The 17,638-nt window shown below is 38.4% G+C and overlaps 1 protein-coding gene across 7 annotated transcripts in view; it reads right to left on the bottom strand.

Moving 5' to 3' along the window:
- The window catches only part of RNF111 (ring finger protein 111), a 45,947-nt gene that overhangs the window by 11,036 nt on the left and 17,273 nt on the right, over nucleotides 1-17,638 (bottom strand). For 5 of the 7 annotated variants that reach the window (XM_085070765.1, XM_085070766.1, XM_085070759.1 and 2 more), the window contains exons 3-10: nucleotides 14,110-14,236; nucleotides 12,358-12,521; nucleotides 9,444-9,641; nucleotides 8,260-8,579; nucleotides 7,162-7,420; nucleotides 5,557-5,908; nucleotides 2,656-2,781; nucleotides 1,886-2,012 (exon numbers count right to left, since the gene is read on the bottom strand). In XM_085070765.1, the coding sequence (XP_084926891.1) occupies nucleotides 1,886-2,012; nucleotides 2,656-2,781; nucleotides 5,557-5,908; nucleotides 7,162-7,420; nucleotides 8,260-8,579; nucleotides 9,444-9,641; nucleotides 12,358-12,521; nucleotides 14,110-14,236 (1,673 nt within the window). The remainder of the gene's footprint in view (nucleotides 1-1,885; nucleotides 2,013-2,655; nucleotides 2,782-5,556; nucleotides 5,909-7,161; nucleotides 7,421-8,259; nucleotides 8,580-9,443; nucleotides 9,642-12,357; nucleotides 12,522-14,109; nucleotides 14,237-17,638) is intronic. The other 2 variants (XM_085070762.1, XM_085070764.1) reach the window with 1 other exon arrangement.

Here is a 17,638-nt window from a genome sequence, read left to right as displayed (position 1 = left end):
CAACAAGGTTCAAACCAGATCCCAAGCACCTGAGGAAGTGTTTACAGCAGCATTCATGATAAAACATGCTGTGAGCACAGTGTGTGCAAAGCTCCAAGATACGAACAACTTCAGTTTCACTCAGCCACTCAATCACTGCTATAAGGATTAAATATCCCTACACAAACATTTGCACAAATTTCTGTAAAGACCCTCATTTCATCTGCCACTTTTACCAATTAGAAACAACAGTTACCAAGAAGGGCAGAAATCCCTAGAATATTTTATCACATATTCAGGAAATACTTCTAAACATTATCATAGCTTTCTTTTCTACTGCTAAAAAGATGAAGAAGAGTGGGGTCCCAACTATTTGCTTACATAACATTTTAGCTGTAGGAACACCCCAATTAAAATTAAAATACAATTAGGTTCCTCATCACACTGCAATATGAGGATCATCTGAACTCTTAAGTTTCTAGAAACTTCACAGCAGTAATTGAAGTAAATCCCATACATGACTAATTAACCCTGATAGAAAATTAGCTAACACAGGCACAGGTTTAACTTGTTGCCTCCTAACACAATTACAGTTCCCTGAACCATTATTGTCTTTGGGAATCTAAAGTAGCTGATGTTATCTGTTACAATACAACACATGAAATAAATGTGAGAGAGTAAAGCCATCTTTCATTCACCTGAAAAAGCAGACATCTAACTGAAGAATGCAGAAAACCTTAATTTGAATAGATGATGCACAGGAGAAGACTATGCAATAAGAATCTCATTGGCTACCTTAAAATATCAGATTCTACAGACTGCTTTAGAAAGTCTGTGCTGAGTATGCAAGCAGCGCCCACAAATGATCAATCCTCATACCAGGGAAGTACTTAAGGACTATCTGGTCCTTAAGACCAGATATTAAGGTCCTTAAGATCTTGCTATTTAACTACCAGATATCTGGTAGTTAAATAGCAAGGAACAAGCAATGAAAGACCAGACTGGAGACAGTTACCACAGTTTGGTTGTAAATCTACAGCTCAAGCCCCAGATGTCAATTAAGGCTATTAACAGAGGAATTTTGAAAGGATGAGATGTGCAGGGCTTTTTAAAATTATAATGTTAGCATTCATTTACAGATGAACTCAGAATTTTGATTAATTAACTAGCTTTAAGAGGATTAAATATTATATCTTGGCCACACAGACACACTAAATATACTCAAATTAAATTTGTTTCTCTGTGAATTTTTATTAAACAAAATTAGAAAAATTTTGACTAGACCTTTCAAAAATAATACTCTATAACAAGAGTAAAGATATGCTAGTTTGTTTTGGTTTTCTACTGTAGATTAAAAAAAATTATGTGTAACAGGGAACTAACTTACCCTCACACTTCCTGCAGGTTTTAACACTTCATGCTACAAAATTATATACTTTATCACACCAAATTAGGTTCATGAATAACAATTATTTGAAAACAATCAAATCTCTAGACAGAATTCTAGTTGTGCTGTATACACACCTTAAAAAGAAAGCGTAAGTACTAATTCTCATGCATTGGGTGGAAATTTGGTACCTGTAACAATCCAAAACTCAATAAATAATAATCTAAACTTTAAAAATCAGATGCAGAGGGTCAATGCATTGCAATGCAAGTGACAATTTAATTCAAGTACGTTTTGTTTTACAAGGGCTGAAGTTAGAAATGTAGATGTCCTGTACTGTTTGCCCTTACTACACAATGGGCCTGTTCAAGCTCCCTTGCTGGGAATAACACACAGACACAGTGAAATACTTTCTTCTTCAGTTGAAGCACTTTGCAGCAATGTATACACATGCAATTTTCCTGACAAACAAAATTGCAATGACCAATGATCATAGTTTTTCATAAGCCATCTCCTTACCATTAGAGGAAGAGCCCCTATTTGCAAGTGATGCAGTCGAGGAGGTGCATGGTAGTGGGCCAAGTGAGGATGCAAGGGCCCTGGAGGGTAAGTAGCTGCAGTCACACCAGCTTCAATTCCTAGTTCCCTGTCACACAAAAATGGCATTATAGTAAAGGAACAGTTTGCCTCCTGGGTACAATTGCACTGCTTCAGAAAGCCTGCAGCACAGTACAGCTACAGTAACAGTTTAATGTAAGAATTTTGTTTACCATATTTAAACTTTGCCAAATAATTATTCTACCATAATTAAAAGCTCTTTTTAAATTAGCTGTGAAGATTTAGTACGAAAAAAATTGAGACAACTCCACATTTATTGTGCCCAGTAATATTAAATATGTGGAGTCTTTTCTGCAGCACACACTGTCATGAAGAGCAGTTGTCATGCATGCACCTCTTCACTAATGGTCAAAATATTTTTTTAATAAAACATGTATTGTGGAACTTAAGAGCACGTTTCATAAGTGGGCCTGATGCAATTGTGAGTAAGTTCAAGCAAAGAGGGGAGAGAATATATAGTCTGTAACTCAAACCCTTAAACACTAGAAATATACTTAAGATATTGAGTACTCAAAGCAGTACTTCAAACCCATACCAACATCTACAAATTTTAAACTACAGGTACATGCAGCAGTTTTGAGAATCATCACCAGCATTATCAGCACTGTGATCAGCACATTATGGTCTCCTGTCCAGAGCCCCAAGAGCACAAACAGTGTCTGATTACTCACCAGGCAGATCGCTCCGGAGCTTGTCGAGGATGGGAAGACATAGTCTGAGGCACATGGATGTGATGCCCATGACCATAATTGGGATGCATTCTGTGGGGATGTGGAGGAGGCCGCTCATGAGCACGTCTAAACAACAAATAACAGCCACAATTAATTTCACATACTTTTTAGACTCAAGAAACCAACACCCATAACCAAAATGTTACAGACTGAGCTACTACAGTGCCTTTAAAATAAGAAACTCCCTACGCAGTATTTTAATTTCTATTTTAGATCTAAGTTACAAACTAACCTTAACACAGATTTCATATTCAAAACCAAAGGCAGCTTCAGCTGCAGCGATCTGCCCTTCACCTGGCAGACAACTACAGAAAGTGTGACAAAGTGTTTAATCCTAACCTCAAAGAGCAGGCAGGAAAGCAAAGGCCACATGACAGTCATGTTCAGATTAAGTGTCATTGATAGCTCTGTTGCAGATTATTTCTGGTAAAATTATACCAGCAAAAGTAATTAGGGAAAACTTAATACACTAATCAGAGGACATTATTCTTGAAACATGTTTGCATTATAGCTCAGGTAATAAGAACACAGAGTTTTTGTCCATGACAGCTGGTATAGAACTATGGATTTGAAAAAAAAACCCTTAAAAAAACCCTACTGGCTGATTTCTGTTACTTCACCATTTCCCACTTTACCACAGAAAGAAATGGATTGGGATTTCTCTTTCCATTGCTTTCAATGCAAAAAGGATGGTTTATCATGCAACCTAAAAACCTGGATTTTGTCAAAAGCAATACACATTCTCCAGATTCAGTACCGTCTTAAATTACCTGACAAAGTAGACCAGACATTTTGTAAATTTACATGTCTAGAGGCAAAAATGTACTTAACAGCACACTATTCCAATCACAGTAAAGTGACACTTCTCCAGAGGAAACTGTCAAGCTTGTATAAATTATGTGAGAAGCATTCATTTTCTGCAGTGGTACAGACTAACATGGGAACAGACCTATCAGCAGAACATACTTGTAGTCTCACCTCCCTTCAATTTATCTAGTAATTATGGGGGAAAAAACCTGGAAGAACACATTTCAATAAAAAAAAAAAAAAAGCAAAACAACTTCCACAGTTTCATGAAACTTGAACATCATGTGGGTTCATTTTCCCTAAACCAAGTCTTTATCTAAAACAAACATCTTCAAATTGTTTTATATTGAAATAATTTATAAATTGAAACCTCCTAGGCTGCCCATCCCACAATCTTTATGCGTGGGTCATCGGATGAAAAATAAACAGAAAGCCCATATATTATACAAACGCAGTGCACCTTGATACACTGCCTTCTGCACTTTTAATGGACTATTCCACAACCCTAAGGAAGTTGCAGCTGTTGTGCCCACATTCAAAACGACAGTGAGAACTCTAACCATTCCCTACTTCTAACCCTGAAAAGATCCTATATTGTTGGACAGGAAGTATACAAGCTAGACTATTATCCCTTAGGTTATCTATAGAAATGAAGGATGAAACAACATATTAAGAACACTTCGAGGTTCCGGGACATGGAACTGAAGGAACTGCTAGCCTGCTGGCAGCTTCAAGTCTGTATTCAGTAACAGAGCAAACATGCACCAGTTTCTGGTTGTCAGAGTATAACCTGATTTATAGGAGGCTGGGCCAAGACACCTACAAGACTGATTTTGCATGTAATCTGAATGAGGATTAGAGGGGAGAAGAAAGACCAAGGACAGAACAATTCCATATGATTACAAACTAAACTGCAAGAGAAATGTCACTGAGCAAACTGGCACTATCTGACCAGAGATCAGTGACTTCAGAGAGAATGTCAAAGAGAACCAACTATCAACATTTGCCTACAATTTCTCTACATAGAAAGGAAATTCACTAGGCTAAGAAATGCCAATATTCACAGTTCCAATCCCCAAACTACTGGAAAATTTCCAGATATGATAAGCACTATTATTTTTCCTTAAAGTGAGACCTTGCTGTCTCACAGCCATTGGCTTCTCTGTCATGTGCCATTTGTGAGCAGTTACTGTCTATAGACATTTTTATAAATAATCTGGAAACTGCCTCATAAGTTGCAGTTAAAGCAGAATTCTCTAAGCATTAACTTGTAAATCAGTTTTAATTTAGTTATGAGTCAATTTTTTATGACAAAGCTAGGAGCAACAACTAGAGAGCTCATTCTCAATCTCTTAGATATTTGAACACATTACCTCCAGAATTAAAGTAAATTCAGCTATTCTGTGATTTACTATTAAGCTAGTACTGACCTGCTAGCTGTTGATACTATTATTGTGAATCTAGTTAAGCAACAACCGTAGCATGTCTTAGTATCACCAAAGCTACATTTCAACACCTATCACATTCTCAGTCTCCTTGTCTAAAGACAAAGGCATAGTAATGACATGTAATTATCTAATCTGAATTAAATCTCGTAAATGGTGTCTTAGGATAATTTGTTTATCTTTAAGTATTAGATAAAAAGAATCTTAACAGCATCAACAAGACAAAACATGCTGTCAAGGAACACATTTGACCAGAGTTTATCAGGTAGACTTTAGGCTGTCCAGCTTGAAAAGGAATTCCTGCTTATTATCCAGAGGATGAGTACTGAGCAAGAGAAACAAGCTGCCTTTATCTCCCATGCCCTCCCTATTCGTGCCTTACCTGGAGACACGACAGAGATGTAAAGGGGCAGATTCAGTCTTAATGCTCATGTTACTGTGATGATTTGTAAAGACTTCTTACCATGGTTTAACACTAACAGTTCCTAACCATGCAATTAACAGTTTGAGATTCACATGCAACATTTTACAAACCTGAGGGAAATGAATTATATGTTTAGATATTGTTCTGAGTACATTTGTGACATACGTTGGGTGTTGCATCATTCTTCTTCTCTGGACCTCCATCCTCTGGATCACTTCATGAGGATGTAGCCTCTGTGCTGGAGGTGCTGTTGCAGGGATGTGATGGGATATAGGCTGGTGTGTTGCAGGGAGATGCTGTGGTATTGGAGCAGCTGCATTGGCTAAGGGATGAGTTGGTGGTGGAGGTGGAACAGGATGAGAAGATGCATGAGAGGAAATTGAAGGATGAAAGGGATGCACTGGATGAGGGATAACATAATCCACTTGAGGTGGAGGCTGTGGCTGTGGAGGAGGATTTCCATGAGAGTGAGGACATGCAGAAGCTTGATGGTGAAGAGGTCTAGTCAAGGAAGCATCTGCAATGAAAACATCAGGCGCTTTTAATTTGGTCAGTAGAAGGTTTTGACTTAAATTTACTTCAACAAATATCCTCACACAATATTCAGTATTGCTGAATTATTCAGAGCTTCAGTATTATTGCACCAGTTTAAACTGTGGCAACACCAGACTACGTGTTTATGCCATTTTTAAATAAAGCAATTCTAGCAGTATACCCTACAAGAAACCTACATTTGCTGCAGCCAGAAGTGTTCTGTTTACAAAAAAAAATTAAAAAAAAAAAATCTGTGTGATACACACTGAAACAGGTACACAGAATGGTCTGGGTTGGAAGGGACCTTAAAGATCACCTAGTTCCAACCCCCTGACATGGACAGGGACACTTTGAACTAAAAGGCTGATCCAAGCCATGTCCAGCCTGGCCTTGAACACCTCCAGGGACGGGGCAAACACAGATACTCTGGGCAAGTCGTGCCAGAGCCTCCCCACCCTCACAGGGAGGAATTTCTTCCTTAAACCAAATCTAAACCTACTCTTTTCCAGTTTAAAGCCTTCTGCCTTGTCCTGTCAAAACATCCCTTCAGTCCCTCTTCAGCTCTCTTAGAGCCCCCTTGGGCACTGGCTGCTGTTGTAAGGTCTCCCCAGAGCCTTCTCTCTGCCAGGCTGAACAACTCCAACTCTCTCAGCCTGTCCTTGTAGCAGAGGTACTCCAGCCCTCTGATCATTTTCACGGCCCTCCCTCCAACAGGCCTGTCCTTCTTGTGCTGAGGAGCCCAAGCCCAAAGCAGTATTCCAGGTGGGGTCTCATGAGATACAGATAGAAGGGGAGAATCCCCTCCTGATTTTTATTTATTGTTTAATTTTTAAAAGTTCAATCCTACCCCTCAGGTTCACTGTTCTGTAGAGACAATAAAATGAAAAAAAAAAAAAGAAAACACAATCCAACAAATGATTCTGCTAAAGCAGAACTCACCGGGGAGGATGGGACAAGGGACCAACCAGGGAAAATGAAACAAAAAGCCAGTGCCAGAATACAAAGAAGACAAAAAATATTTTCATAGTAAATACAGTTTTAAAGTCTCAGTGTTATCATGGTCGCTCCGAAGCAAGTATTTTAACTTCACCTTGATCCTGTTCAACTCCCCCTCCATAAGTTTAGCAGTTTAAATTATTTCTTAATACATATTTTGCTAGGCCAGCTCTAAGCTCAACTCAAGCAGGCAGGAGGAGTTTCCCCTGCTGCCGGGGCAGCTGTGCCAGCAGTACTTACAAGGAGAATGCATGTAATGGCGACAGGAGGAGAGCGAGGCCTGCGGCGGCGGCTGGGGCTGCGGCTGTGCCACGATGCCCGAGCCATAGCCATCGATGGCTAGCGACTGGCTGGGGCCAGCGCCCGCCTGGTGCCCGTAGAGCGCCGTGCGCGACGAGGAGCCGGGACAGCACGGGTCAAAAGCAGATGTTCCATGGAAAGCACCACTTCCATGACTTCTGATGCCACTGCTGCTTAAGTCTACTGGCAATGCCTGCTGCTGAAAGAAACCATCGTTTTTCAGGCAACTCCTCAGACATTGAAAGCAAAGATCAAACGTCGCATTTAAAAATAAAAATAAATACTATCACAAGCAATTGGGATCCTAATTTTGAAGGTTTAAGGCTTGACTCTGGAAAATTTTTCTATATGGTTAACATTTCTTATTCCTAAATTCTTGAATGTGATGAAAGACTAACCTCATTACACCAGATTCTGCAAAAAACAAACAAAAAACCCCCCAAAATCCCCCAAACCAAACTAAAAACCCCAACAAAAACCCCTACAATGGATAAATAGGATTGATAGTTCTGCATACTGTAAGTTAAGTTAGAGTACTGTTTTAAACTAGTTTTAGAGTTTTAAAAAAGTTTTAGAGTGACTGTATTGTTTTAAAGCTGTGATTTAACTGCTGAAAAAGTCCATAAAAACAATGCTTTTAGAGAAGCAACTCTTCTGTGCTTTTTATATACAGAATATTAGACTTGATATTTTTCTTCCCTCAAAGCAGCTCAATGATTTGCATTGCAAAACTGCTATGATGGGCAGAATACTTCAAGGTAATTATGTTTGGTTTGCTATGCAGTCATTCATCTTACAGCCGTCATGTGGTCAGCTGTGAATGATTACTTGTTGGATTATGACTTCCTATAAAATTTCAGGGTTTCACGTTCATACATATTATAGCTCAAATTTTCCTTTTAGTTCCCTTCTATAATGCCTGATGCAGACTAAGAGCATAATTCATAATTCAGCATCCTATTCTGTTCTCTCCTATCTGGAACAACTTGAAATCCCAAGTCACAAGGTGTGATGGTGAGTCACAAGGATTAAACATGCCTGCTCGTGGTAACTGGTGCCAGAACTGCTGCTGGCTCCACACGGGGCAGGCACTGGGGGAGGCCTTTCCACAGGACAGCTGGAGTCACTGAACGAAGGAGATAGTGGGACAGCTGGGTGAGGGTTGTGGTGGTGATGGTGGTGATGCTGGAAGTGGTGGCCATGCTGCTGAAAGCAGCTTGTGTGTGGGTGCCCCAAAGCATGATGAGTCTGTGAAGGTCCTCCGCAAGGAGAATGCTGGGGGCAGCACGATGGTAGCCTTGGCATGGCCGGAGGGCCAGTTTCCAGTGTCGAATTAGATGCAGCTCTTCTTACTTCATCTTGAAGACAAAGAAAGTTAAAATTAAAGTGAAAGAAATAGGTAAAGCTGATCACTGTAAAGCAATGTTTTAAATAGAAAGAACCACCCTGTACCTCACGATTAAATATTTAAAAAACAGTTGAAAACCAGATCTAGACTACAAAAAAAAATACTAGATACAAAAAGTAAGATTTAGCTATACCTGCCAAATGAACCAAAACTGAATGGTTCAGATGGAAGTACTGATGGCAACCACTGGTGGACATGAACTGATGCTTTATTAAAAAAATTTAAGGCATGTCACGAGCAGGGAAAGGAGGAAAGACTGTCCCCTGTGGTTAGTGTGCAGAGACCTCCAATTCCTGTGCAACTGTGGCCCACTCAGGTTTATTGTCCCTCATCTCACCTGCAGACAGGGCAGCTTTGTGTCTGTGACACCATGAGTGCTCCCTGTATACACAGCTCTATACATGTCTGTATATACATGCTGCCTGTGGGTGATCCACAGCAGGAGATATATCAAGGAATCCAAATACATCCTTCACTTCCTTACAACACACACTGAAAAACCACCTCTATAACATACTGCAATGGGAGACTTAATTCCCAGTGAACTACATTCCACCTCCTCAAAAAGCAAGGATGTGGTTTGTTATGTATAACAAAATCACTCCAACAGGCAAAAGCAGAAAGCTCCAGCAGATTTCCTGTACCTTTGTGCAGAAATCAATGGTCTTTTTCAGATTCTTCTCCCTTCAGCTTACTACTCTTAGGTTCAGTACTAAAAGTTCACATGGCATTTAATTCAGAGAATGCTGATTAACTTCCTCTACCTCCTTTGTACTCAGAGACAACACAACAGCTCAAAGCTCTTATTTTGTACCTCCAGCTGAAGTACCAGCAGTGCTGCCACTGGGAAGACTGGGAGTGGTCTCTGGTGCTGCAGAGGGCTGGCTGGTGGAGACGTTTGGAGCTGCATCAGAGGCCTGCTCTGAGGTAGACGTACTGGAGCTGGTAGTGGAAGCAGAACTCACGACCTGTGGCTCCACTCGAGCTGACGTGGTTGGCACAACTGTCGGCTCTAGTGAAAGATAAAAGCTTTCATGTTCTTTAAGCTTTAGAAGCTGCTGAGGTTTTTTTGTTGTTGTTGCTGCTTTTGAACTATTTTACGAGACTCTCAATTCTGGCCTTGCCAGAAGCTAAGAAAGTCAGAACACAAAAACCTGACAGGCTTGTGTGTGGAAAGAAAATAAAAATTCCCATTTTATCTTTTTTTTAATCTACCCAAATGTTAATAATTAACATAAAATCAACTCTCAACCAAATCTGACATTTGAGTTTTATTTACTGGATAAAAAACTTCCTACTATAAAGGAGATAAAATTACTTTGGTACTTTATGATGAAAACGCTTGCTGATATCCTTCCATGAATCCACAGGCAAACTATTTTATCACTAAGTATTATCCTTACAACTTTTTACTGCCTACAAAGAACAGAAAAACTTCTAGATCACTCACCAAGAACAGCATAACATCTAAAACAGCAGTACTACTTAAACTTCAATCATTCCAGATACATAGTACGAAAAGCTTTAGCATGATAAACTTGGTGTCTAGTCTCAGCACATCTTAAAAGCAGATTATCAGCATTTGAGACTTCTCTTAAAGGTGGATACATGTTCACACAACATATCATAAAGCTAAGTGAGCAATATATCCTGGGAAATACAAAACACTCGCTAAGTCTTGTCCTTTAGTCAGTAACCGTAAGCAAATTAAAATTTACAACTATTCTTGGTGGCATAATTTAAACTTAGTTTTGAAAAAGACTTTTGACTGTAAGTTTGAAATTTCTCTTAAGTAATGACAAGGCAATGACATGACTAAGAATATGAGATACCATAAAAGGGAAGATTATCAGAAACAGCTCAGTTTTTTTAGTAAAAATGTCTGCATAGATATCAGGGGGAGAAAAAAGCATCAAAAAACTTCAGATACTTCCCTTACACAAAGTCTCAAAATAAAATATGAGTAGTTTTCAAGATTTCTCTCTACATCTAGTAGGAGTATCAGCAACTCAGTGAGCAAAGGAATAAATATATCTTCTCTCTTGCAAGTCTTCCAACTCATCACATTAAAAAAACATGACTTGATATGTACATTTAAATTCCTCTCATTTTTAATGTGGCATTCCAATACACTAATTTTATTCATTTTAAGGACAACATTTTTGGAAAAATGGATTAATGTTTGAATTCAGAAAACAACAGCAACTTCATAGTACATGTCCAGCCTACAGTGAGAAGTGACCAGGCAGTGCTCAGGTCTGAGCACTCCTGCAGTGGCCACCCTGAGCTCCCTCAGGCTCAAGTACCTCACCAGCCTGAGACTCTTTCACCACCAGCCCTACAGACACTTCTGACTCTCCCCTACCCAAACCAGTGAAAAACAGGTGGCTTGGTCCATCTCAAACTACTAGCTAAGAGAAACTGAATTTCTTAACACACTGCACAGACATGAACCCAGGAAGATAGATGGACATAGGATCCTTATGCTCAGGGAAGCAGCCAGACAAGTTTTAAGACCAGTATCTTTGATGAAATCAGCAAAGTTGCAATAAACTGCACAGCTGCCTTGTAACAGTGTTAACTCAGAAGTCTGATCATTTTACACTAATTCATGTGTGAAATTTGATGCCTAAACCCAAAAATAATATCCCTGAAATCCTGGAAGATTCATCTTAGAAAGGCATTTCCTCTAGGAGGTGGGAGAAACAGCTAGTCTTAAACACACAGATTACAGAAGTGTATTTTAAAAATAATTTGGTTTCTGAATTTAAGGCTGAATTTTATAATATGCATTTTAAGAGCAAATTAAAGCAATAGAAACTCACACCCCACCCTTTCAACAACAGAGTTCTTGGAATATTTCACAGTAAATCCATAAAGAAAATCTGTACATCAACTCATCCTCTTCCTTAAAATCCATTAACCAAACCAAAACTATTCTCAAGCACTTCCAATTTTCCAACCTACCCCAAAAATCCAGACAACCTGAAGAATAAAATATTGAAAGATACTAAGCTTGCAATGCACTCAGGGACAGAGCCACAAGAGGACAAAACTTCTGTTCACATTACAAATAACATGCACCCAAGAAATCCCCAAAACCACCACCACCTACAAAAAATAAATGTACAAAAATGTACATGAGCTTCAGTTTTTCCTTCACACAATATTTTGGTAATACCTGGAAGTTGCTCTTATGATTTTCAGCAGGAATAGACTTATTAGTGTCAGCAGGTTTTAATGTTGGGAACCAATGAATGGTTACAGCTTCAGAAACCTAACATACTCTACTAGTTTAGGGTTGGGCTTTTTTCTTTTTTTAAAAGTTATTTTTACCTCAAGGCCTGAAGGAACAGTAACTATTCCAAAGCATAGGCAATGATAGACTTTCCTTTTATAGTGCTGTATTGAAGTAAATGCATATTTTTCAAGAAGTAGTTCCAACCTGTTCTGTAATTTCTGCCTGGTGAGTCAGCCCTCAGACACACACCCAAGGCAGCTTTGGAAGAAAAAAAAAAAAAAAAAAAAAAGTATCTTTAGATCTAAAAGATCCACTGAAACCAGCTAAACTTTTAATTTTGAAAAGAAGGGCACAAGAGCCTTTTCTGACAGGCTTGGAAATGAGACATCCTCATAGAAGGGAACCTTATAACTGAAACAATTAACTGCACTGCCCTTCCACCGCCCATCCTGCTCCTGGAAGAGATTTCTCTGACAATGCAACTTACCATCTTCATCCACAGTGAGGTCGACGACTTCGGCTGCGTTCTGCCGCAGGGGCTGGATGACAGTGGAGATCCTGCTGCGGGATCGCTGCTCCGCCGGCCGCGCGGCGTGGGAAGCTGAGCTCTGGCCCCAGTGGGACCTCGTGTGTCCGAGGGCAGAACGAGACCTTAACGAAGGGCAACACCTGAGATACTGGCCTACATTTTGCCATTATTCATTTCTTCTCCTCATGTCTGAGAAGCTATTTGAAGTTGGGAATTTTTTTGTTGTTAGAAAAGCATTTTGTTACATGAGATACTCCTTGACTCTACTTTCACTAAATGCATTTACAAACACTGTTGCAGCCTTTACCAGGGAACATAACAGCAAGTGCCTAACACTTAAAGTTTAAAGATCTTTAAACCACATCCCACGTACATACAGCTATCTTTAAAAAAAAACTGTGAAACCCTACAACCATGGCCAGGCAGCAACTATAGTTGAAGTTGTTTTAGCCTTGTAAATAGTAAATGAAGAGTCTCCAAATCCTATACTATTCCTATACAGTCTGAAACAGGTCTATAAATGATGACAGAACTACAAAGACAATAAAAATTTGTAAACATTAAGTACTTTTGCATGTTAACTTGTGACAGTACTTTCAGATGTCAATTCCTATACTTCAAATTTCAAAAACGTCTTGAAAGTGCAAAATCTCTGGACTTTTCTCTCTAACATTACTTTGCTCTCCCTCTTTGGAGAACAAATATAGCTTTGCCATAACCTAAGGAAGGGATAGTTTTGTCTCGGTATTGTAACACTCAGCACCCTTTCTGTTCAATTTAGCCATACAAACCCAAACACTCAAGACAATGATCTTTGGAGAGTATATCCCCTTTGGAGGATACAGTCTTTAATTAAGAGAACAATATTTTTTACAGTATTGTATTTACCATTTCACTCTCAAAAAACTTAAGACTCTCCAGTATTTACATAAATCAAGTGGCTCTTATTTTCCATTTTGGAAAAACAATATACTCAGACTTCAAAAATTCAGAAGAGGAAAATGTGAAGAAAAGGGAATGACTTCACTAAAAACAAACAAAACCCACTGCACAAATCACCATGGAGCTACTGCTGTTTTGACTATAGCATTGCAGAAGTTGAGGGAAGAAAGAATTAATTTTTTCCAATGTTAAGGCTATTACAGAAAACATATCTTATTGATGCTAGGAATATACAAAGCTGTTTATTCTATAAAAGCATGTTATGTGGCTTTAGATAGGCGTGAATTTGAAGTCTTCTTCAAGGAACTCCACTTTGATAAATGCATATACAGCAGCAGCTTCAAATAAGTAGGCTGCTTTCCTGAGAACTGCTCAGTTAATCCCTAGATAGTCAACTCAGCCTACACATGCTCTCTCTAGGATCTCACTTTATGAGCAGCTTTGCTTCCCCCAAATTCTGCACATCAGTTGCATTAATACAGCCACCTCAACAAGCTCCAGATTAGTTGAGTTCTCAAGCTTTGCCAAAGCTGTGCTTTGGGTTTTTTTGTTCTTACTTTGTTTGGGGCTTAAGGATTGGAAGGTTTTGTTATTGTTTGAGTTTTATTTTGTTTGTTCTGGTCTGTTTTTTTAAATAAAAAATGCATACTATGCATCCTGGTCAGAATTTCAGTGACATTACCCTTGTGGGTTTTTAATGGCACAAAGCATTGTGACAAACCTGGAGACAAGCAAAACTGTACTAATATAAAGAGATGCAAATCTCACCTGTAGTTTTCACCAACTGTGACAATTTCCACTTCACTATCTGTTGAGGTAACATTTATTTCTTCGTTAGCAGTGACTTGGGGAGTAGATGATGCTTCAATCACCACAACATCTTCATCAATACTTCCTGATGAGGAAAAAGGAGGAAGAATGTTTATATACTTCATTTATCCCAGGAACTGTCATTGTGATAGACTATTTTTCATAGATTTAAAATATACGTAGGCAGAGAATTCCATGATGTATGTCAAAACTTCAGGTGCAACTGTCAAACACATGACCTAATTATTAGAAGGAGCAATTCTGCTGTAAATACTGAAGCAAAAAGAAGGAAGGAGAGAGAAGACTGAGTGTGGAGTAGGTATGCAAGCTTGCATTACAAGCATTGGAAGTAATTACAGTGAATTTTATTATAAGTAACACCAACACAATTCAAGTCATTTAATATAAAAACAGAACAAACTTCCAAGCTAGCAAAGCAGCAGTCATTTGTTATCACTAACAGCTTTCTTAAAAATGCTTTTATAGGTATCAGTCCCAAGGCTAAATTATGCACCAACTAGTTTACACCTACAACAAAATTAAACCCTTGGTGGTTATAAAAGTCTTTGTTTCTAAACTTTTCATGGCATTCACAGCCTGTACTAGACAGAGGAAGATAAAATGAAACTAACAATGATAAAAAATAACAACCAAAATCCCACAAAAGAGACAAGTTTTCATGGGAAACAAACTTCCACTTCAGGAAGAATGGTTAAAGTTCCAGCCTAACAAGCAGACACATGAAATACTTCTCTAGAGCTGCAGCACCAGCAGTGGCAAGTCTGAGCCATCTAAAATACTTAAATTGAGCTATGGATTATTCACTGAGCACAAAAGAACTTCCTAAAAAAAATGAACTAGATAGCTTAGAAATTGCAAACTACTATTTTGGTTTTTGCAAATTGCTTCAAGGAAGTGCTTGAAGAATTTGGTCTCACTCAAGTCAATCCTTCCATCCTGTATGGACTGACTGTTCTCAGCTGCTTTACTCAATTACATGGTGGGAGAGATTTTCCATTTTTATTTTTATCACTTTTTATGCTTTGAAAGAAACCCAAACTGCATTACTGATTTTCCAATGGCCTTTGTTTCTGACCATACCTATCCCAGAAGGATTGCTGGCTGAAGATGTAAAAGAGTGATGCTTCCAAATACTGGTACTCACAAAACTCTAGCAATTGGAAGTAGAGAGGAACAGAATTCTCAGACCTTGCATGAAAATTTCAGGGAAAATCGAAAATACTGCTACGTCTAAAAAACAAAATCATATTCCAAAACTGAAAATACTGAAAGGCCAATTATTAAGAGTGAAAGGCAGCAGCTAAAGCCATCATCACATTCAGAAGAATGTAAACATTGTGCCTATCATGGCCAAACAAGCAACAGCTTCCTTACACAAAACTATCTCAGCTGCTCTCAGACAAAACCACCCAGCCAAGCAGCCAGGGAAAGGTCACTGAGAAAGACACTCAACTCCTCCTCCTCCGATCTTCCAAACCTGCACTTCTCTGAAATACATAAGTTTGAGTGCACTCCTTAGAGTCCACATGTCCTCAGGCCCAGTATTTATTGACATTTATGACAGGTGCTAAAGTAGAAAGATTTAGGCTTAAATATGATTTTATTACTTCAGAAAACAAACATCCACCTTGAGGACAGAATCATCTGCCATGTGGATCTATACTGAAATTCACCCAGTGTGCATCTCTACTGAAATTCTGACACAAGCTTACCTCATGAAAACCAAAGGGAATTTTTATCTGAATATCTACACAATTCAGATACCTTTCTCAGTGTTTGAAAGCTCACTTTACTCAATCCTTTTTTTTAAAGCACATCTTTATTCGAGATGTGATTTTACCGGCTACACAAATCAGACTGTAGAAAACATCAGGACTGGTACTGAATGAATAGGTCTTATGACTTCCAAAATAATGAAGAAAATTTTCAGGAAAACAATCTAAGTTGCTCCAAGCAGGTTATAGTAGAGACATGGTTCAGACCTATGCAATTTCCTACTGTTCATGCTTCTAGAAACACCTTCCCAAGTCAAAAGCACAAACTGATGTTTTCATCCCATTAAGTACTTTCCTATACAAAGAGCCAATACTTTCTTCAAAATTAAGCAGAAAAACAACTCTTCTGAACTATGCAAATCTTTGTTGAATTGTTTTATATAGTCCACTATGATAAGATATAACTCACTTTTTTCTTTTAGCGCATACCAGTCACTGACCAGTCATCATCTGTCTGTAAAGAACTTCAAGCGAAACCTAAAGCAAAACTTAAACCTTACTCATCAATGTATCATCTAAATGACTGAAGCTGTAAGAGACCAGCTAAATCTGTGTAATGAGGGTGTTTACTAATCCTGCAGTCCTTGAAGGTTATCTCCCTTCAAAGAGAAGAGTCACTGGACTGTTGACAGCAAAATCGTTATGCAGATGTAAGAGATGTATTTTGTACTACTTTCAGAATAATACCTATGGCTACAAAACAAACAGAAAATCATCCTCCTGCAGGCATATATTACTTCTCTCTGTCATCTTCTGAATCACAAAACACAGCAAGCAAATTATACGCCAGTTATTTGTGAGCAAATTAGCCTTTGGGCACCACTGAAAGACTCAGTCTGCATTTTAAGTGATCTACTTAAAAACAAAACTTCTCCTAAAAATGACAGCAAGGATTTTTTTTTAGTTTGCACAGAATCTGGGGTGTTTTTTTCCTGCTCACATCCACAAATAATATTTTACAGGGCATGTGAGACACCAAATTTCAGTTTGCATTACCCAGCAATTCAGACCTTTCAATAGCCATTAGTAATTAAGTTTTGTATGTGACTATTAGTCAGAAATAATCAGTAACTTCTACACTAAGTTTTTCCCCCTCTTTTAAAAGCCTATTTTATGATGGAAACCTAATGCCCAGCTGGCCTAGGGGAAGGGATAAACTGCACATGCTTGAATCCAAATCTGAACATGAGTAAAACTATAATCCTCCCTTAAAAATAAAAACACTCTCCTCCAGGCCTTACCTCACAAAGACAGTAAATCTGTCATAATAAAGTACTTTATTAAACAGAATATAACTTTTATAATAAAATAAATATAATATTGGACTCTGAAGTCCAATACTTAGATCAGTAAATGATATATTTTTCCCTAGAAAGTCATAAGATTACTTCACAGCAGCAATTGCTATGTGCCATTGGCAGACCAACTTGTTGGGAAGCAAACTTTAGAATCAAATACTTTAACAATCCAGAAGTTGTAAGCATGAGACTAAGCTTTGCACAATATCACACATATAATATATATGTAATTATACTATTATTTAACTCTAAAAGATCATGGCATAACTCCAAGATTAATCAATCACCACAAGCACCCCACCATGGACATAAGTAACACTGCTGTAGTATTAAAATTTATGTTTGGCTGACTGTTGTCATTCCCAGAGGGTATTTTCACATCTGTTTTGCAAT

Source organism: Lichenostomus cassidix, chromosome 10 (genome assembly GCF_008360975.1).
Source record: "Lichenostomus cassidix isolate B80296 chromosome 10, HeHo_3.0, whole genome shotgun sequence".
Lineage (NCBI taxonomy): Eukaryota > Metazoa > Chordata > Aves > Passeriformes > Meliphagidae > Lichenostomus > Lichenostomus cassidix.
This window is presented reverse-complemented; position numbering and strand designations above follow the sequence as displayed.